General features: G+C 39.3%; 1 protein-coding gene across 2 annotated transcripts in view; it reads left to right on the top strand.

The window, feature by feature from the left end:
• Positions 1-23,412, top strand: part of SerT (Serotonin transporter) — a 51,006-nt gene that overhangs the window by 20,886 nt on the left and 6,708 nt on the right. For both annotated transcript variants that reach the window (XM_019052242.2, XM_019052241.2), the window contains exons 4-12: positions 3,187-3,397; positions 3,930-4,068; positions 11,835-11,969; positions 13,207-13,310; positions 13,817-13,941; positions 14,608-14,706; positions 15,618-15,763; positions 19,465-19,665; positions 22,638-22,805. In XM_019052242.2, coding sequence (XP_018907787.1) covers positions 3,187-3,397; positions 3,930-4,068; positions 11,835-11,969; positions 13,207-13,310; positions 13,817-13,941; positions 14,608-14,706; positions 15,618-15,763; positions 19,465-19,665; positions 22,638-22,805 — 1,328 coding nt within the window. The remainder of the gene's footprint in view (positions 1-3,186; positions 3,398-3,929; positions 4,069-11,834; positions 11,970-13,206; positions 13,311-13,816; positions 13,942-14,607; positions 14,707-15,617; positions 15,764-19,464; positions 19,666-22,637; positions 22,806-23,412) is intronic.

The raw sequence follows: 23,412 nt of genomic DNA, 5'->3' as shown, positions 1-23,412 counted from the left end.
TCCAAACTTTGAAAATCGAATAAAAATTGGAGATTGTTCAAGATTAAGATTTGAAAAATTTCTAATGATCCATTCTGTAGGAGAGACTCGCATAAGAGGAGGCAGAGGCAATATCGACGGAGAAACTACCAGGAAACGTATCTCGTTTGCGGTGTTTAAAAATCTCCGCTCCCATTTTATTTTTTTTGAGAGGGAACAAATCAATATCATTCCTTGAAATTTTCACAGAGTTTCCTTTGCCTAGAGAGGATACAACACGGAAGTTTTCAAGAATTGACGTTGAGTAGTTTTCCATTTAGAAATTAAAGTGTGACAGGAAGTCTACAACGTCGCCAACCGAGATACGTGGTCTGGTAGTTTCGATATGTGCAATGAATGGCTTCGGCCTCTGATAAAAAAGAGCGGTGCAGTGCGGACGTGAAAGGCCAAGAGATTTGAATAAAGCACAACTCCACAGCAGCATTTCACGCTAAGCCGCCACTAAAGTCAAGACCATAGCCACCTGGCCGCAGCTCGAATCAATTCAACCCCCGGGACATCGACTTTGAAATGTCATAATTTCCCGCAAGACTTGGCAGCGGCGAGAAGACGTAAAGCTTCCCGGGGGGAGGGGGCACAACCTCACACTTGATCATTTTCCAGCGATACTTGATTCCAGCTCATAAACAAATAACCCGAGTTCCTTGTGTTTGCTTAGTTTTTGAATAGAAACTTGAAATGATTTCCTTTCCCGCTACTCGCCGATATTGAATCTGCGATCGGACTTAGGAATAATTTCCAATAGCGCGTGCAAGAGATACTCTGAACTCGTTCCCTCCTCAAGATTGCGCTCTATCCTCGATTTCCATGAGAATCTCCTTGATTTTCAAGTTGCGGCCACGCCCTGCCGTAACCCCCCCCCCCCTCCCATCGGTACCCAGACTAAAACCCCCCTCATCGCATCGTTGACAGGTGATATTTCAGAAATATTTTAAAATATTCCTCCGGAATTGAAGTTTCATACTGACAATAGGACTGGCTCCACAAATTTTACAACAGTGCTCTACCACTACGAGGGGTGTCTCAGGGTCAGGGTTAAACAACCGTATTGCAGGATCGTCTTCTATGCTGCCATGCTAAGGAAAAACGCAGTATGAACATTCGAGAGTTGCCAAATTTTCTTCGATTAAATGTTTATTTTTGAGAAAACTTATGGATATTGTAACAAGGTGGAGGAATGGTGCTGCGTCCACACCATTTCGCGGGAAAATCATTAGGTGAATACATACATAAAGTCGCTTTTATAGCGCCGCCTCGCGCTCTGCGACGCCCAATCGCCATTGCCCCCTATCCTCCCAGAGATCATCAGGCAATTGGCACCTTCTGATCTCCTCCTCCGCCCTTGTCGCCAACCTTTCACAGGACGTCCACGCCGTCGCCTTCCGGAGGAACCCATCGAAAACCTGCTTGGGCAACCGTCGTCTGCCATCCTTCGCACATGTCCATACCAGACCAACTGCTTGGACCTGATATCGTGCATAATGTCCTTCTCCACACCATGATCTCGCGTACTTTTACATTGCGGATACGCTCTCTTCTTGAGATGCCAGCAGACCTCGCCAAAAGTCATCTCAGTTACCCTAAGCATGTCTTCAGTTCTTTTCTTGAGTTGCCAGACCTCACTCCCGTAAATTACGATACTCTTCACGATGACGTGATTAGGTGAATTTGGCCCCTAAAAAATCTTCAATGGCCCCTAAAAATCAAGCTTGATGCGCCACATGGCTCCTGAAACTCGAAGGGGAGTTCTGAACACTGATAAGGTCCCATGAAATACCCTTGTGACGAACATCATCTGCAATTAAACGTTCATCGAACTGGGCGGCGGGCGCCGAGGAACAAAAGTTCAGGTTTAATGTTACAGGGCTCCATTATGAAGCGGAGTGTTTGGGTGTGCGCTCATGAATCCGTCGTTGGGTCGCTTTGAGAGATAGATAACAATAAATTAAAAGACAGATTCCTCTATGGAGGAGAAGATGGTCAAAGGTAAATATTGGTCGAGCTCAATTCATGAGAAACTAAACGGTCCTCGAATCGAAGCGAACCCTACCTCTCCCACCATCGGCAAGGGACATTGTTTACACGAGCAATGAAATGAGTAAATCTTCATCATCCCCTCTGCCCTTAGCCACGGCACGAATCGTCAAGTTCTTACTTCTCAATTAACATACTTCCAATTATTTTACCGCGGGTTTTGCCTCGAGTTCAACCTTTCCAGAGATCGCAGTTAATATTGCCCTCGCGCTTTCTCTTCGATGCTTCATACCTTTTTTTCATTCGCAACCCTTTGTTAGACCATTAGACACGGCTATTTATCGAAGAAATACAAGAAAATCCTTTCATTTTAGTTCATACAGTGATGATGAGAATTTTCACAATTCAGGCATGAGCGAGAGACAGTCGTTTCTTAGAGGCAATAAATGTAAGCCTCTCACTTCTCTAAAAATAACAAAATCAAAGCATGGGCTAAATGAACTAAGCATTGAGAACTAATTTGATTTTAACAAATTGAATGGCTCGTTTTGAAAAGTGCTTGGCTTCGAAAGGAAATGCCTGAAAATGAAAAAAAAAACTAAGTTCAACTGATAACTTTTAGCGGATGGAAAATGTTTTCCGGCGCATGCTATTCATTCCGCAAATAAAGCGTTGCATCCAAAAATATGAAACTTTTCCGGTACTTGAATGGTCTAGTTTGAATGTTCTGAAATCATGGAGTTGAGCTTTATTAAAAACGAACAAAATCCGTACCTTTATTTTCAATAAAATATGAAAAAAAGCTTCGCGCGACAAAAAAACATTGTACCACTATTAGACGGAATTTCAATTTCTCCCGGGTTGAGCAGTTATCGAAGCAAGGCATTCAATTACAGTCAAGATATCAGTTAATGACATTCTCAAGTCAAAAGAATAGAATTTCTGGTGACTTTCCGAGTCAGGCTATTGGCTGCAAATAGAGATCGTAACTCTCCCCCCTCCCGCTCCTCATTCTCTCGCTGGTCGCTCTTTATGTTCAGGAAGTGAACGTATTTTCACATTTTTTTTGTACAACAACTGTTCATTTGAAATATTGGAGGCTATCTGTCGTCCTTTCTTCGATCAAATTTCAACCGAGCGATCAACATAGCAATGCACTGGCTTTGTTTTCAGGGGTTGGCTACGCAATTTGCCTGATGGACGTGTACATGGGGATGTATTACAACACAATCATAGGTTGGGCTGTCTACTATCTATTTGCCTCTTTTACATCAGAACTGCCATGGACTAGCTGTAATAATTCGTGGAACACAGAGTTTTGCACCCCCGTCACCTCAAATAATACGAACGAAACGTCTGTCAGTCCAGCAAAGGAATTTTTCGAGTAAGTTTTTCTCATTTTCTTATTGGGTATTTATTTTCTTCACTTATAAAGCAAGGAAATGCTGTAAGGCCAACAAACATGCACTTTTAATTAAATTGATTATAAAGTTTGGTTAAAATATACAAGAGTAAGAGTTTCGAGGTTTGGATCAGGATTTACCTGCACTGGAAAAAAAAACACATCGGATCTAGAGTTCAGACTCTTAAAAACATCGACGAGAAAAAAGACTCTTGATTCAATCAGCATCTAGCTTAAATCAAGAACCCAGCCTCTTAATTTAAGCGGATTTCGTTTTGATTCAAGCAAAGATCCGATTGAATCAAGAGTATTTTTTCTTGTCAATGTCTTCAAGAGTCCGGACTCTAGATCCAATGTGTTTTTTTCCAGTATGTGCACAAAGTTGAACGCTTCTGTAAGTAATATGCGCACGATTAACCTTCAAAAGGAAATACAATTAAAATAATCATAAGGAACTCGAAGCTATCGCAAGATTGCCACCAAACAGAATAATTGATTGAATTACATTTCTCAGACGCAGTGTGCTTGAAGTGCAACGGTCAGATGGAATGGATCGGCTTGGAGCTATCAAATCATCTTTAGCTGTTTGTGTGTTCGCTGTTTTTCTCCTAGTGTACTTCTCCATTTGGAAGGGCGTGCGCAGTGCTGGAAAGGTAATCGAATCAAATTTTGATTGAAATGAGCCCTCAGGCTTTTCATTTAAATCGGCATGCTAAATGAAAGACAATGGAGATATTGCATGTGTGAAGGATTTGCGATTTGACCATGGATTCTTATGTAAAAGTTCGCGAGAAGCACGATGGTGCCACTGGTTTTCTCTGAAATCAAGTCCCAAGCTCAAAAAAAGCTCTCAAGTTGAGGCCAAAATGGAGGGATATCCCACGCTATCCTGAGAGTCCACTCTACATCAAAACAAACTCTCCATGCAAAGATAGGGAGCAAATACATCAGCAGGGTTGCCGTCTTTTCAGTTTTGAATCCCAAATAAAGTGCACCCTGCAATTATTTGTCCCTATCTTTGCATGGAGAGTTGTTTTGATGTAGAGGTGGACTCTCAGGTAGGTGGGATATCCCTTCATTTTGGCCTCACTTTTAGAGCTTTTTTGAGCTTGGGAGATAATTTTAGAGAAAACCAGTGGCATTATCGTGTTTCTCGCTAACTTTTACATAAGAATCAATGGTCAAATTGCAAATCCCTCACACATGCAACATCTCCATTACCTACTTTTTGTTGACTTATTGACTCTTATTTTGGCATTACTGTTCATTGCTTACTTTTTCTCCTTCTCTATCTGCTTCTTTCTCATTTTCTTGCTCTTGGTCGACCCATATTCCCTATCTAAAAATAAGGAGAAAACATGAGTGTCTGAGGGGCTAGGGAGCAAATCAGCGACTAGCAAACTGCTAGTTTCTAAAAAAAAAAAACTAAAAAAAAAGTAAAAAAAAAAACTGCTAAGTTGACATTGGCACCCTCATGAAACAGAGCTGCCGTGGTATCGAAGAGAGCAGCAAGTTCGTCTAATCTCTTTTAAATGAAACCACTGAAATAGCTAGAACAGCAACATTTATCTTATTAGCTTATAAACGAGGTATATGAGAAAGCCATAAGTGCGAAGGAAATGACATTGTTTCAGGCACGACAGCAGCAAGTGACATTATACTTCTGTAGAGCCAATGAAATTAGTGCTTTCAAGTGAAGTGCCACCCTCTCTCTGCCAGTTTCTAACCTGGGAATGTATTTTTTGTGTTCAAAACGCAACTACGAAAGCATGCAGAAAAAAGCACTTACGGCTGTCTTGCCTAACAATAGCCTAGCATGAAAATGAAAAATGCCCGTTTTATGTGATCGAAATGAAATCGGTTGATTTGTAATCATCCAAACGATTTCAAAGAGTCTTTTGCGTGATCAGTGGCGATTTAACAAAGAATGGAGGCTTCTTTCAATGTATGATTTTTCAGTCAGCCGCTTCTGAGCCCGTTTTCTCAAAACTTCATTTTTGCACTTATTGCTCTCTTCGCTATCCCGGCAGAAAGGGTCTCGAGCTTTGAAGTTTCTTCCATAGGAAATGATAAAATCATGACAGTCTTTTCGACAAATTTTGGATTCCGGGTATTACTGGACTATCAGAATCGCCGATTTAAGACAGAAATGGCAGGTTTATGTGCGCTCTCAAGGAACGCGGTGATTTTTCGTAGTAGGTACTGCAGAATCTTACCTCGCGCAACTATATTTTGACTCTCTGGGGATCGAATTTCATATCCAACAAAATGAAGAAACTTCGAGAGCTCAACAATTCTTGCTTTAGGAGTCCACTTAATAATGGCGCCGCGCCGATGCGGAAGTTTGTTTTGACCCCGGGCAACTATTTTCACTCTCCGAAAATCAAACTGCATACTCAACAAGACTTCAATCGGGTTTGATGATTCGTGGCCTTGTAGACGAATATTCTTTTCCGAATTTGCGTTTTCACGCCCTTTTTCTGCTGCATGTACGATTCTGTTCGTTCTTTTCCATCTTTTTTAATTATCTGTTTCATTTTCTAGATATTCTTTCCCCCTCTTTTCCTCTCCTTGAATCCTGTTTACCTTGTCATCCCTTTTTGATACTCGTTCTTTATTTATGTCAGAACCTGTTCCAATTTAAATATGTTAGCATCATGGCACGTCATACAGTTTACTTGTCCAATCATTCAGCTGTGGCTTGTGGAGCCATGCAACAGCACAGTGTCAGTTTGGCTCATATCGATGTTGAAACTACCAAACCGCGTATCTTTTTTGCGGTGTTTAAAAATCTTCATTTCTATTTCATTTTTTGAAAAGAGAACGAATCAACACCATTATTCGAAGTTTTTCAAGAATTTGCCTCGCACAAAGATAGAAAATCGCGCAAGTTTTCAATATTTGACGTTGCGGAGTTCTCCATTTAAAAAATAAAGTATGACAGGAAGTCTGCAACGTCGCAAACCGAGATACGTGGTTTGGAAGTTTTACCGTCGATATGTTTCTGTGTTTCATGCCGTCGCACAGTGGATCGAGTCGAACACAGAGGTCGGACATGAATTTTTTGACTAACCCTGCAGATTTTGATGTTTAATGTTTCCTGTTTTAAATTTTAAGGGGTTCTTCCAGAGGAAAATTTCACGAGGAAACCAATGGAACCACTTTCAAAATCTCAAAGTTTTGATTTAACGGAGTTATAAGCGTTTAAAGTTTCTAAATTTTGTCCGACCTCCCCTATTGACTCGATCCACTGTGCGTCGTGGAGAAATCTAGAATACTAGTTGAGATTTTTCATCCCTTTATACCCCAACAATCTTATGGAAATTACCTGGCATAACAATCATTAGGATTCGAAAAGACATCTGGTTTTCCTGGAATAAACCCGATCACGAGTCATTAATTTGCAACAATTTTTCAATGTAGAAAGTCAAAGGGCGTCAAGTATTTAAAGGCGAGACAAGGCGATGGGTTAAACTGAGAGATAAATTGACTCCGGATAAAAATACCAAGATCCTCATTTCGCACGAGCAAAGAGTGGAAGCTGAGAATAAAAGAAAACTACTGGGGAGGGGTAGTCCAAGTGGTTTGGATTAGACTTAATAAAATAAGTCTGAAACGTATCTCAGTTTCAGCAGGGGGACGACGCGATGCGAGGCGGCCGGCTTTTTCACAGCTTCGCCAAGTATACTGCCGTGCTAAGGAAAAACGCCGTATGAAACTTCAGGCGTTGCCAAATTTCCTTTGATAAAACGCGAATTTTCTGGTGAATTTATGAATATTTTCCTCCCAATTTTTCAGATAATTTAGTTCGCAATTGTACCCATGGATTCTGAAAATTTAAAGTAAAAATGTTCATATAACTTTCCTGAAAAATAAACATTTTATCGAGGGAAATTTGGCAACTCTCGAATGTTCATACGGCGTTTTTCCTTAGTATGGCAGTATATACAATGCTCGAAGAAAAAAATCGGAGATTCCCTGTCTCATTTGACAACTGCAGCCTTAATATACCCCTTATGTTACTGCCTCAGTTAAGTGTGGTTTTAATAACGGACGATGTAGAATCAAACCTTCAAAATCCGTGTAACTCGTTTACAGTTATATCGCCCGAGGCAGTTAATATTTCTTTTTCTATCTCGCCGTCCCTCTTTTCTGCTCTTTTTCAGGTTCTATTTCTAGTAAAAAGGTGCTTACTTACTTGATGAAAATTCCGATTTTCTGAATGTTTGATTTTTTGACAAATGCATGAGCTAATATACCTTATATACAAGTACCACCATCAAGGAAATGCTCGAAAGAAAACTGCAAATTTCAAATAAAGACCTGAAATTTTTCTTCGAAGAGGGATAAAATTCATACATCGAGCCATTTTCTGAGAAAATATGTACATTCTGCGCTTTTACTAGTATGAATGACAGTATAGTAATAAAAATAGTATTTTTTTACGTAGATTCTGACCTCGTTGCCTGAACTTGGTATCTTCAATTTTTGAGGTAAACTACGCAGTGGCGATTTTTCATGACGTAATCTTATCAGTGGTGTGGCGTGAAATGCGATATATCGATTGTTATGCCATTTTAACCCATGGAAAAGGATCGATAATCAGGGTGTTCGCAGCGAACGCCTTAATAATCGATTCTTTACCATAGGTTTAAATGGCAGAACGATCGATGTATCGCAAATCACGCCACGCCATGGAATCTTATCTACAGGTTATTCGAGTAGAAGTATGCTTTACCTAGGAAAAAAAACACGGGAGGAAGAAAAATGTAGAGGAAAGAGAATATTAAGAACTATGAAGTGTCTTCATCTCAAGAAGACTTCAAAAATCCTGGAAATTAGGGGTTCTAGAGAAGCTTGGCTTTCATCACGAAGCTTTTGCTCTCTCATGCAGGGTTGTCGGATACCGAAACGGATTTGAAACTTGCTCAAACTGCCCATTGTACGCACGATTCGGGAACAATGAGCTTGGAATCATTTCCCAGGCCAATTGTAACGAGTGCCACGTTCATCCTTCATCTCCCCGTTAATTTCGGATCGGAGCACTTCGGAATCCCTTTGATCTAATTCCCTTGGCCAATCATCCCCCGCTCGGCTGATTGGTGGCGCTCCGGTGAAAATTGGCATCTCGAGATATCACCTGGCTATTCTTCCAATCAGAGTCATTTAAATATTTTCAGGGGGCTATGGCTTTGTTAACGGGAGTATTTATCCTCCGTCAACCCAATTGAACCTTAATTTGTGTAAGTATACAGCTATAAATTAACACAAAAATCCCGGTTAAGAGAAGACCATTACTCGATTAGATCTCGCTCACGATTAAAAAAATACATGGAACGGAAAATTCTTATTTTTTGTCATAAAATGTCCGAAGTCAAAACATACCCTTCCTATTTGAAATATGTGAGACACCAGGGCCGAATTAAGGGGGTGGCGGGGTGGCCACATGGGCCGTGGCCCATGGCGGCAAAAGGGGGCGGCAAATTTTGCAATTTTTTTGAATGTAGGTATGAAAAAAAATCGGATTCAGAAAAAAAAATTATCAATGAGAAAAGGGGACAAAATATCTCTTTCCTGAGAGTATAGTAATTTCTAATTTTGTCGTTTTTCGGTGATGCAAGAGACAGCATCTTTAATTAGTCGAGTTAACGAGAGAATGAGGAACTAAACACGCAATTTGGCCTGGAGCTTAGCGCAGAGAGCAGTGATGATGAGGACTTGAGATGAAAAGGAGAAGCCCTCGACGCGGCGGTTGGCATGTAACACATATTAGCGCCTACAAGACTGCATGAATACTTCACCCATTGCGCCAAACACAGTGCGGTCAGAAGCGGTTGGCGTGAAACGCATAGCGCCTACAAGACTGCAGGAATACTTCACGCATTGCGCCAAACACAGTGCGATCAGCGTGGCGCAGCGACGGAAGTTAAAATTTTTATAAAACATTTATGTTTGTCCTTTCATAATTTTTTGGTTCATTTTTTATAATTGGAGAAGCAAAGTTCCGTGAAAATTTGCTAGAAGAGTTGACAGGGCTTTCGCAAAAAAATGTATTCAACACGAGTAGGTAAACGCGTCTTATGCACCCCTTCCCCTCCGGCACGTTCACTTGATGGTTTTTATTGATGTTTCAAAACGAATGAGAAGGGGGCGGCAAAATACAGGCGGCCCATGGGCGGCAAGTAGGTAAATCCCCGGCCCTGTAAGACACGGTGGGTAACTCCCCCCCCCCCCCCCCCATGGGTTCATGGGGATCTGAAAATATTTTTGAGCCCCAATTGAAAAAATTGGGAAATTGAATGAATCCCAAGGAGTTCAACAACCTTTACAATTTTTCGTCCCGAAGCTCGAATTTCGGCCGTTTCCGAGAAAGGATAGTAGATGGGTGGTCTGGAACACCTGGCAGAGTATAATTTTATGAACCCATATTCAAAATAAAATATAATTATTTCTCATTCCTCTAAACCGTAAATAAAATATTGAGGTACAATACGTTTGACCTGTTCAGACAATGACTCACATTCGCAATAATATAATTTAAAATCGGAGCTCAAATCTGTTGCGAGAGGAACTTTGCAGCTTGAGGGCTACGCTACCCTCGTTCAACTGCACACAATCTCTTATAATCCCTCAAAAACGGGTCGGAGTGATACGAGGATTCAAGGATTACATCTGATATAACGATGAAACAATGCCGTGGATATCCGACCGCACTGTGTAAAGATTTCTAATATCCATGCAAATAGCGTCGCTGATCGGAGAGCCTTTGCAGTTTGCACGGCCCAATTATCAATAGGTTTCGTTTTGTCTAGATATTAGCAGAAGATTAGCTTGAATCGATTGACTTTTTAGCCGCTCTATTAACCAATTCCTACTGAGAGAAATTTTTCCGAGTATCTAAAGTTCTTTCATCGTGTTCGTATTGTCCTCACGCCGACCGGCCTATCAGTAAAATTTCACTCACGCGGTCAATTTTGATTACACTGCATGATTACATTGTGTGGCATTTTTCACGTGTCCTTTGTTTTTGTGACGTGTTTCGAGGCTTTAAAGTTCATACAAGGATTTTTAGTTTTGACAATCCACCATATTCTCGTATTAATTTTTTTTTAAAAACTTTAACGTTCGTGAGAATTTCCTTGCACGGGTTTAAGATCGGAACAACGAGTAAAATATTGAGGAAGATAAGCTACTCTGTATTTCATATAAGCCAAAATGGTATAATGTATCTTGACCATACCTAATACGTGAAAGGGCATAGTTCAATTGTAAGTCGCTTCACCGAGCAAAAAGATTGGTAGAATTTACCATTCCTTGTCAATTGATGGTCAATTTTCCCAGAAGAAAGGTTAACGTTACTATATACTGGTACAGGTAACTATTCCACGGGCAGAATCGACTTTGAATTCACGCTGTGTAAAATATAGCGTGAAGGAATGGTAAACTCTACCAATCTTTTTTCTCGGAATGCTATTATGGTATGCTGGTGCGTGATACCTACATGTATTTTTGCGAACTTCATGCAATCACGTGATAGTTAGAATTAAACAAGAGAACATTTTTCTGCAGCACTTTGAGGAACAATGAGATCATAATTTATGAACAAAGAGACATATCAATTCACAGTTGGACGTATTTATGCTAGAAAGAACTATGTGCATAGGGTTTGCGTGGAACATAGTTCCTTTTAGCATAAATATACCCAGTTGTCTGTCACCGACGCGACGTCTGACGCCGTCCATCTCAATATTAAAAGAACGCTGTCAGGTGCCGGCATCTGATAGCAGCGGCGCCACGTCGCATCGTCGCCAGCGTGATAATTGTATTTATTTATTTATTTTTTATTTATTAAGGTGATTCGATGGACGCCATATTTTGTGTCAGAACGGCATTCGATATATCGCATCAATTGGTTCCATTTTTTTAGCTACTCGAATTTTGAGATCGCAATTCTGTTGTCAGGGGACTAAAGCACTCACTTACCAACTTTAACAAAGAAATTCAATGTAATAAAGGCGTGGTTTTTTTAGAGAGAAAATATAGCATTCGAGTGCAATTTCGATATAGGTATCGAATGCGATGTTTCCTCTCTAAAAAAACCACGCCTTTATTACGTTGAATTTCTTTGTTAAAATTGGTAAGTGAGTGCTTTAGTCTCCTGACAACAGAATTGCGATCTCAAAATTCGAGAAAAATGACGAGTAGCTAAAAAAAAAGGGAACCAATTGATGCGATACATCGCATGCCGTTCTGACACAAAATATGGCGTCCATCGAATCACCTAATAAAATATCTCTTCAGTCCATGATGACACGATTCAGCTGCAGTTCTAATATTCTGATTTGTAACCTTAACATGTTCTTGCCTTTTAACTGATTTTTTTAAACTTAAAATTGATTTTTTTTTCATTCTCCAACAGGCAGTTTGGGTGACTGCTCTAGCTCCGTATGTTGTTTTATTCATATTGCTGGCACGCGGAGTCTCTTTGCCTGGAGCTGACGAGGGCATTCGTTACTATCTGACACCTCAGTGGCACAAACTATCAAATTCTAAGGTAATACCAATGGCAAAAATATTTATATTTTTCAGTTGAAACTAGAGCAAGTAACTACGAAGTGCTGCGATAGTTACAGAATGGCAATCAAAGCATCAGATAACTGAAGCAAAGCAGATGATAATAGACGAAGAGAAAAGAAGAAAAATGTTATTCGCTTTGTGTAAAGGAAGCACGCCGTATGAACCTTCAGGCGTTGCCAAATTTCCTTTGAAAAAACACAAATTTCCTGGTTATGAATATTTTTCCTGGGAATTTTCAGATATTTCAGGTAAAATTGCAAATCGAATTCTCTACAGAGCTGGAAGAAAAATGTTCACAATCTTCCTTGAAAACTGAGTTAAAATTCTGCGCTTATTAAACTGCGCTAATCTTCATCATAGCAGAGTTGCTATCTTGAGCAATTGACAAGATGCGAGATCGACGTTGATCCAGGCGTCGTGATACAACTATTCGTACTCTATGGATACGCGTGTTGCATATACGAACAATTTAAGGCGTTTTCGTTTTCTTTGCGCTCGGGATGCGCGGATATGGCTTGCGCTGCGACGAGACGTGCGGCACGCAATGCTGCCGTGCTAAGGAAAAAGGCCGTATGAACCTTTAGGCGTTGCCAAATTTCCTTTGATAAAACACGAATTTCCTGGTAAACTTATGAATATTTTCCTCTCAATTTTTCAGATAATTTTGGTCGCAATTTCACCTTATAAGATTATGAAAATTTAAAGGAAAAATATTCGTAACTTTCCCAAAAAATAAACATTTTATCGAAGGAAATTTGGCAACCCTCGAATACGGCGTTCTTCCTTAACAGAATAGCCCAAGTGCCAAACCACGCATTTCTGTTTGCGACGTTGCAGACTTCCTGTCTTACTTCATTGTGACATTGCAAATCTAGTCAATGTAATTTCTTGAAAACTTCCTTAATTTTTCCTCCCTAATAGCAGAATATTCCGTACAGATTTCGAGCTATTTAGATGACTTTTTTCACTCCAAAAATATAAAAAAGGAGCAGATATTTTGAAATACCGCAATTAACATACGTGGTTTTTCATTTTGGCCATAGATATGGAACAAATCAAAATAAAACGGAACATTGCTTGCTTTTTTTCTATCAACTCCGGTTAAAAAGTTCAGTTATGTTAGAGTTGATATTGTGCTATCTTACGATGAAACACTACAATTAGTAAATAGAAAATAAGGGGCAATATATTATTTTTAAACTTTTGTTTTAAAGGTATGGATAGACGCTGCATCGCAAATTTTTTTCTCACTCGGCCCCGGCTTCGGAACTCTTTTAGCACTATCCAGTTACAACAAGTTCAACAATAATTGCTATCGGTGAGATATGTTTTGAAGCTATTATGTACCTGTGTGACTATTCTGAGGAGTATATAATATTGTATATGCAATGATGCACATGTGTATCTTATTTTCATCCTTAATTCTCTTTTATTTTTGGTAAACATCTCGCTTTTTAGTTTAGTTGAAATCTGAAATAGAATGCACAAACAAGAGACGACACAGAATGAATTTATAAATTATTTAACAAATCATCAAAATTTTAAAAAAAGAGAAGAAAAGTTAATAGTTGTTCTCCAAGCATTATCAAAATTGTGCCTGCTTAATGAGACAGTATTGCACTTGATTTTCTGATACCTACATGATCACAGGATAAAATGTATATTGGTACGCACTGTATTCACTTCTTGCCAATTTTTACGTTTTTAATATCCGAAAACAAAGCACTTCATGGAAAATTTAACATTTAACATATTTCTCATTTTTATAATCTTTCTTTCTTTTTCAAGATGCGTAAATCCTTAATTATTATTTTAATTTTTCAGCGATGCAATCATAACTAGCAGTATCAATTGCCTCACCAGCTTCTTGGCTGGTTTTGTGATATTTTCGGTCCTCGGATACATGGCTCATGTTCAGAGGAAAAGCGTTGCGGAAGTTGGTCTCGAAGGTACGACATCTTTCTAACTTTCCCTGAATCTTTCACTCTGCACTCTCCATTGCGAGTTCAAAATTTCAGAGACAAAAGTCAAAATGTCTTCTAAATAGACGAATAAAACCAACAAGTTTCCTGATAAACACATTGGACAATGATCTATACTAATTTCGGCTCACAAAATTGGTTATTCTGACATCATATATGTGTGTCATGAGAATATCTATAAGTATAATGACTAAATTAAGAGACTGCGCCCCCTGGACGCCTTGCGGCAGCCCCCCCCCCCCCCCCCGCACCCGCTTCGTGCCTCTTATTTATGAGAAAAATTTAAATATAAACAATTTCTGATCAAACTTCTCACAATATTCGCATCATCCCCCTTTTTGAATTTTCATACCATGTCTTGATTTGCATCTTGCTAATGCTCAAAGTAAAGCTACCCGTAACTAAGAAGGGGGCGATGTATATAGAGGCCAGCTCGATCAAAACTTTGTCCCTGAGATTCACTAGTAGTCATTGCAAATGCGAGAGAAAGAGGAAACTGGGTTTGATATGAGTGCAAAAGGCAAGCTGCTACTTTCACCGGTATATTTTGAATCGTGGATTTTGATCTCATAAAAGAAACAAGAAAAAAAATATATCACTGAAATATCTTGATATTGAAACTTCTGGTTGCAGGGCCTGGTCTTGTTTTCATTGTTTATCCTGAAGCCATAGCCATGATGACTGGATCGGTTTTTTGGTCCATTATATTTTTTTTGATGCTGATTACCCTTGGTAAGTATACTTTATAACTTCAATTTTAGTACTTCAAGAGCTTAGCGCAAATATTGTGATACAATTATTTCAACTCCTGGGTAGCTTAAATTGCATACTTTCCCAAATGAAGGAGCACCTCATGTCACGCTGGTATTTTCGTTGGATCGCAAATGTCATATTCTCCTGCTCAAGTTTGTCTGATGGAGCTGAGAGAAAATGAAGACGAACTAAAAATGGAAAGGAACCTACACGGAAAAAACTGGACCGATGAAAGAAGCGGGGAGGAAAATAGGACCAAAGAAAAGACGAGTGGACATGGTGAACATTATGCCACCTTGAGTTACCTGGTTGTTTCTCTCGCGTTACAAAGGTTACATAGAACTGTGATTCTTTTATTTCATCAACTAAAACGTGGCAATTTATTCGGGGTTTGGGAGTCCTCTTTTGAATTAAATATTTCCTATTGAATCTACTTTAGGAATAATTAAGGAATTAATTTCTAATTTAACAAAAGTTTGTTTTCGCCCTTTCTTCTCCCGTGCTCGAGCCAATCCTTTTTCTCCTTTCCCATGTTTACCTTGCATCGTCGCGTCGCACGGTGTATCGAGTCAATCAGGAAGGTCGGACATGAAATTTTTGACTAAAACTGCAAATTACGATGTTTAATTCATCACATTTTAAATTTTAAGGGGTGATTCTCGAAGAAAATTTCACGAGGAAATCAATGGAGTCATTTTTTAAAATTTCAAAGTTTCGTATGAACGGAGTTATAAGCGTATAAAGTCTCCAAATCTTGTCCGACATTTCCTAATCACTCGATCCACAGTGCGTCGTGACGCCATTACTCGCTGTGATGTCGAAGGTACAAAATTGTTTACACTAAATTTTCGTGAAATTTCAAAACACTAACCATATTGTGTATGTTGCAGGTCTAGATAGTACTTTTGGTGGCCTGGAAGCAATGATTACCGCGCTGTGTGATGAGTATCCAAGATTACTCGGTCGACATCGTGAAATATTTGTTGCACTTTTGTTATGTGCTGTTTATGTATGCGCTCTTCCAACTTGTACTTATGTAAGTGTGGAGTTACATTCTAAAACGCATTTCCTAAACTTTCAGACCTTAAAATTTAGCCTTCTGAGCTATCTTTGAGGGTGAATTCTTAAAGACGTATATTGTAGATGAAGAAAGCAAAAATTGATTGGAACGATATGATGTATTGTTACAAGGAGAGGGGATATTTAACCTAACAAGTGGGTAGAATTTTTTTTGAGGATTGTGGATGTAATGTGTAGTGATCGATCATTGATAAGAGACAAAAATTAGAAAAGAGTATCATCCCAATTTTCTAGCAATCTCCATTGCCGATGTCAAGGTGAATAAAACACGATTAGAATCACTGCAATAAGGCAAGACTGCCTACTAACTTGATGGAGATGTTGCGTGTGTGAGGAATTTGCGATTCGACCGTTGATTCTTATGTAAAAGTTCGCGAGAAACACGATGGCGCCACCGGTTTTCTCTGAAGTCAACTCCCAAGCTCAAAAAAGCTCTCAAGTTGAGGCCAAAATGGAGGGGATATCCCACGCTATCCTGAGAGTCCACCTCTCTATCAAGACAAACTCTCCATGCAAGGATAGGGAGCAAATATATTGACAGGGCTGCCACTTTATTTGGGGCCTCCAAAACTGAAAACACGGCAACCCTGCGAATGTATTTGCTCCCTATCTTTGCATGGAGAATTTGTCTTATGTAGAGGTGGACTCTCTGGGTAGCGTGGGATACCCCCTCCGTTTTGGCCTTAAATTGAGAGCTTTTTTTGAGCTTGGGAGTTAATGTCAGAGAAAATCAGTGGCACCATCGTGTTTCTCGCGAACTTTTACAAAAGAATCAACAGTCAAATCGCAAATTCCTCACACATGCAACATCTCCATTCGGGCCATTACAGTAGCCCTAGCTTTTTTAAGTATGTATGTTTAGGTGTTTTTAAAAGCATTTGGTGCATACTTGCTGGTGTTTTGGTAAGTCACCGGTGGAATCATAGCCATGCAAAAAGTTTGGGGTGAAGCGGAAAGAAGAGTACCTCGCTCGTATGAGAGCGCATTGCACATTCAGGAGAAGTACAGGAGGAAAAAAACGTTATGCATTTAAATCTCCAGGAATCGAAAATTAACATTTTTATTCGAGTGAGCGGGTGGTGTACCTCCTAAATATTTGTAATGAAATTTGGCTACCATGCAGCGACGCGACAGTCCTCCTTTTATGAAAACCGCACTTCTTGAAAGTATAATAGTGTGAGAGAGTGCAGTTCGCGACGAAATTTAGAATTTCAAATCACAAAATCGCACTCGATTTAATCTTGCCGCGAGGAGTCATTTTATTTTCCGACGGTTCGGATCCTCACGGCAATCCGCTCTATCTGAGCTCATCTTCAGTGGAGGGCATATTGCAGAACCTTTGCTTTCGAATTGCATTTTTTTTATATATTTACAAATAAATGCTCCGTCTGTTAAAATATTGTACAAAATAAATTTCGGAACAGCTTTTTTTGAAGGAAATTCTAAGGCCTTTGGTTTATTTTCAAAACATCTGAGGATGCAGACATATTTTCGGGTGTAAGCATCACAGAATTTTGAGCTGAAAAATTGCCGCTGATCTTTGCAAATTTGTTGATTCTTTGAGTCAAAAAGAGACTGTGTGTGTTAAGAGAGTATCGCAAATAGTTTTTCATTTCCTGAAAGTACGGAGTAAAATCTCCTGAAAATTTTTTTGGATTTTTTTGTAGAATCCTAGATGGCAAAAATTTCGAAAATGGGACATATCACCTCGGCTGTTGAGTTTTGATAAGTAGAATCTTTATTGGCTCTTTTCCCCCATAAAAGTGATTTTTTAAACTTTTCAATGAATTTTTGGTTTCTTTAAGAAGTTTTATGTAAGAGAAAATACCCTACAACCCTGCGAAAATTCCTAGCCCTTGTGACGCACCCTAACCCAACAACATACGACGTCCACTGTCACCTGAATATGTTTTATATTACTTGAACATCTTTTCTCATACCAAGATATTGAATTGAATCTCAGCCCAAGCTGAAATTTCAATTATCATTTTTTAAAATTTAATGCGAAGTAGCCCCAAAGAGTAGAAAAAACCTACGGACCATTCTAAGATATAGACTTCATTTGGCAACAGAAAACCACTACATCTGGCTAATCCATGAAAACACTTATCTGTATGGGAAAATTAAAGGCACATACGTTGTTTCTAAAATGGCAATAAATAGCCGTTCTTCATCAGAAAATCTCCATTTGTGTGTCAATACGTGAGGGTGTAAGAGCTAATGTCTACTTGTTACATTTCACTTACTTTTCTCCCTTTTTTCTCTCCCCCTTTTTAAGTGTAAAACGTTCTTTTAAATGTTGTAATGGAGGGAAATCTGATAGTTGCGGACAGGGACAGGGAGGTGAAAGAGCACAAATGGACGAAGGGCGCTGCTGAATCGTGTCAGAGAGTGCAAGGACGCCGTCGGCGGCCGTGTTGCGGTACGGGGATTTCCTTAAGGGATAGGGATGCCGGGCGCTCGGTGTTGGGCGGGTGGCGGGGCGGATTTTTGCAGGCGCGGGGCCAGTGGGAAAGGGGTTGAGCGCTGAGCGCGGACACGGAGAGAGTGTAGTAAAGGTGTGTAAATTCAGCCATGAAGGAATTTCATCAGATGTAGCGGTGAAAGCCGCGCCGGGAGTTTCTCGGGGGCCCCGAGTTAAATAGAGAAGGTCAATGAATGACAATCAGGTTTAGATTGATGGAACACAAGAATCGTTTTACTGATAACACTCGGCTTCCTTCCTCTCATGCAACATTCATGTTCCTCCCCAATTTTATAAGTTAAATCAATTGTTTTTAATCTCTTTAACTGCGTCTCGCTGTCTCTCTCCCCGTCTCGACCTGGCTCCTTTCTCTCTCCTCCCGGCTGCGGCTCCGCGACGAAATCTTCATTCCATCCCTATCCGGGGCCACACTCAACGCTCCGCTTTATATATAGCTTAATGAAAATTAGGAGCCACTCTCGGACTCTCCGAGCTGGACCCCAGAACACCCTCCCTTTTTTCACCTCACCAAATAACTGATGTGCTCTGTCCGCGACGGGAAATGAAATTCTTCTGCTTCGCTCCGATTCTACCCAAAATCTCTCGCCATTTTCGCCTTGCCTATCATTTTCTATTCGATAGCACCTCCGCAACTCTGTATCAGTATACGCTTCACTCTCGTTGCAAGTTTCCAATTTGCTAATGCTTACTTAAGCTTCCATAGGGAACTTGCCCCGAACTTATGGCAGGTGTTTTTATCAAATATTTATACTATAGTCTGAATAGTATCTGATCAGTAAACGTTTCACTCTCGTTGCAAGTTTCCCATTTTGTAATGCTTACTTAAGCTTCCCATACGGAACTTGTCCCGAACTTATGGCAAGGTGTTTTTATCAAATATTTATATAGTCTGAATAAACCCACACGATATCAAGTTTTTGCAAACTACGATCGGTAAACCTCACATTATATTTAGAGCAATGGAATTAGGAAACGGCCTTTTTTTTCCAATTTTTACGGTATTTTAAATTTTGATACTCCGATGAATGTCGATTAAAAGTCCGAAAAATTCCATTCTGGTAAGAAATAGATTAAAAAAATGAAATAAATGAAAAAAAAGTAAATAAATATCGGGTGTGGTAAATACGTTATATTTGAATGATTAAATTGCTATTTTTTGTATTTTTTTTCAGGGTGGTGTGCACCTAGTAAACCTGTTGAATGTCTTTGGACCCGGATTAGCAATTCTCTTCATTGTATTCGTTGAATCGGCTGGTGTTTGCTGGATTTATGGAGTTGATCGATTCTCAAACGATATAAAATGCATGCTGGGTTTTAGACCTGGATTGTTCTGGCGTATCTGTTGGAGTTATATTAGCCCGTGTTTTCTTCTGGTAACGTTTCTGATGATTCATTATTACTGTTTCATAAAATGAGGTATTTTTTCACTTGCTTCCCAAAATCGAAGGAGGCTGAAATTCATCAAATTTCTTCCTAAAAATTTGATACCATTCACAAACAGGTTGATATCAGCATAATCTCTACAATTGCTGCTTCCACGTGTTTTGGCTAAAGAACATCGATGAATTTTCAAGTGAATGACACAAATTATTATTTTTTTATGGAAATTAATGATGCTTGTTTTCATGGTAAACAAGAGAAAAAGTTATGAACTCACGGAAGTAAACTTGAGGTGATTTGATGGACTCCATATTTTGTGTCGGAATGACATGCGATAAATCGCATCAATTGGTTCCATTTTTTCAGCTACTCGTCATTTTTCTGGAATTTTGAGATCGCACTTCTGTCGTCGTGAGACTAAAGAATTCATGTACCAAATTTGACAAAGAAATTCAACGTAATAACGGCAGGGTTTTTTAAGAGGAAAAATACCCCACTCGAGTTCTGTTTCGATATCAGTATCGGGTGCTATATTTTTCCTCTTAAAAAAACCCTGCCGTTATTACGTTGAATTTCTTTGTCAAATTTGGTACTTAAATTCTTTGGTCTCATGACAACTGAAGTGCGATCTCAAAATTCGAATAAAAAATGACAAGTAGCAGAAATTATGGAACGACTCTATGCGATATATCGCACGTCGCTCTGACACAAAAAATGGCGTCCGTCAAATCACCTTAACTAGAATAATGGATCGGAAAATTTAATTATATTATAGCAAAGTAATACAGAATGCATTTCTTACTCTGTGAACTCATAAAGAGCAACGCGTACCGCACAGAGCTTGAGACGCGAAGCGGTTAGAGGGGTACCCCCTGAAGTAATTAATTTGCGGTAAACAACCTTCATTATACTTTGATTAAAATAATACTTTTCGTGCATTATTTTGGGTTTAAGCATCGAGGAAGCCAAAAGGTTTCGTCTTCCTACCAAAGGCTAATCCAAGGAGTGGGAAATATTGTATTCGTCCCATTCAAACCTGAGTTAATTAACCGATTCTCGTCGGAGCACTTGACCACCCTAGGAATCGATTCTTCTCCACAGGTTTAAATGGAGGGAAAACAATGTTGCCGGATTATAGGACATTATGTCAACGATTTTTTGTCCGCGCACCTATTTTTCCAGTTGTTTACGTCCACGCGTTTTTTCGGTGGGAGAGTTTCCTCCACGTACCTGTTAAGACCCAAAGCCAATTGGTCCACGTGTAGAAACAAAGTCCACCTGGTGCACATGGCCAAACGTATTCGTCTCGGCGCAAAGCAGAGTCAGGCCTTCGAGGCCTCAAAAAGGAAACCTTGGAAAAAGATCCGCCGCGCCGTCGCTACTTCGGTACCGGAACGGTGCCGGATGAACTGCAGTGGGTGTGCCTGGGTTTGGGTGCCATAAAGAAAAAAATGGAAAGAAATCGAAATTAAGAGAGAGAGAAACCAAAAATTTAAAAAATTAAAAGGAAAAGAAAATTTAGCAAAGCTCGATATGATGCTGCTCAGACCACGCACCACTACTTCGCTCTACTTCTTAAAAAGTTGGGAGCGTGCTTCAAAATTTATAAAGATTTATTTACTTACCGCCTTGAAGGTTTCCTTATAAATCAATAAAAAAAAATAACGCTCGTAAAAATAAGAACATATGCTTACATAAAAAGAAAAGTCACTTACGTCGAGCAGAAACCCGTTTTCATTCCGCAATTTTATTCTTGATTCAAATAAAATCTTCTTTACGGCATACTCAAGAATGTTTCTGCCTAAATTGAGTCATTTTTTCTCTGATGAAATTCAAAAATTATGCCAAACGTTATTAAATACGGACGCGAGAACTTAGTGAGTTTTGTGACTACCGCTCTCTTTTTGTGCCGTAGTATCTTCATTTATTTTGCGAGGAAAGCTCCGTACTCTCAAAGAATACCTGTCATTCTCGATACGTTGGAGCGCCTTCAATTTCGTATGATGCTGTACAACATCTCTGTTGCGAAATAGTTGCTTGAAGCGCCGTGGTACGCCGCCCCGCGGCGGCGGGCAAGTGCGACCAGTGCGACACGCGCAGTGGCCCAACACTTTTCCTGTTGCCATATGGCAACAACATACTGGCTCCGACGCAATCATTTGTCGTGCTGTCCAAAAACGGAGCTTACAATTCATCATTAGATGCTTTTTGAATTTGGTAATGTTAGAAGAATCAAAAAAACTTTTTTTCTTAGTTTTTTTTCCAAAAGTCCCGCACAAGAATTATGCCCTGGCATCACCATTCCACTCCTGCACTGTATGTTGTTGCCATATGGAAACAGGTGGATACTCTGGCAAGAAATTACTACATGTTGTTGCCGTATGGCAATGAGCTTTTTTAAGCTTCAAAAGTTAAAGAAAAAATTGAAATTTCAAAAAAAGCTCAAAGACGTGTCTTTTTAATTACATTTTACTATAACATATATTTTTTTCATCAAAATCGGCGTCGCAAAAAAATTCCATGCAGTAGAGGGTTAATAATAGATCTCTACTATAGCTTCAAATGGGGAGATATCGATAATCGATTGTTCACGCCACGCCACTGCACTCTGCATGCAAAAAAGAATGATCACTCGATTTCTCGTAAATTTCATTAAAACAACCAGGGCTTCGGCAAAAATTTGAAATATTATACCTTTTTTACAGGAACAAAACTCAGGGGGATATCTTACGAAGTAATCAATAATCAAGCACTGACATAAAATTATTGACCAGTACTAGGTACCTTGTAATTTTAATTATAAAATGTTTGGTGCGCCAATTACTTTGGAGGCGCCTAGCTTAGGTATTTACTTCGTTTGTTGAGTTTTAACTCTTTTACACATGAAAATGTGTTGACTGAAAATTCACTTCAATCAACCAAATTTTTCACTATGGGACATAATTATTTAAATGATTGTTGACAGACAATATTCATTTGCTCCCTGCTAAGTTACGAAGATATGATCTCTGGAGAGTATGTCTATCCAAATTGGTCCATTGGATTAGGCTGGGCTTTGACGGCATCATCTATTATGTGCATACCGGCATACATGATTTACAAGTTCTACATCACCTCTGGATCATTCTTTAAGGTAAGGTTCTTAAAAATTGTAACGAATTATTCAATTATAACGAATTATTAATCATCTTCCGATTTATAAACGATTTATCCGATCTGTTACGAATTGATTCAAAATCTCCCAAATGACCTACCCAACCTAAAAGAGCTAACAGTCTTAAATGATAATTCATGAAAATAATTGTACAACTTTCACAATTTTTGTACCGCGAACAAAAACCAGCAGAAACGATTATTTCAATTTTTCTCCTTTTTTCTTTTTTTTTCTTTTTTTTCTCTGACAGCGGCCTCAGACCATCCAGGAGGGAGGACGAGAGTCGGAAAACTCGCCTCTATACTGCCGTGCTAAGGAAAAACGACGTATGAACTTTCAGGCGTTGCCAAATTTTCTTTCATAAAACGCAAATTTCCTGGTAAACTTAAGAATGTTTTCCTACAAACTTTTCAGATAATTTTGTTCGCAATTTCACCTAAAGATTCTGAAAATTTAAAGGAGAAATATTCATAACTCTCCTCAAAAATAAACATTTTATCGAAGGAAATTTGGCAACTGTCGTCATACGGCGTTCTTCCTCAGAACGGCAGTAGACCCTTTCATTTTGCAACGTCTCTAAATGAAT

The sequence above is a fragment of the Bemisia tabaci genome, chromosome 5, assembly GCF_918797505.1.
Source record: "Bemisia tabaci chromosome 5, PGI_BMITA_v3".
Classification (NCBI taxonomy): Eukaryota; Metazoa; Arthropoda; class Insecta; order Hemiptera; family Aleyrodidae; genus Bemisia; species Bemisia tabaci.
Note: the sequence above shows the minus strand (reverse complement) of the source record. Positions and strands in the feature narration are given on the sequence as shown.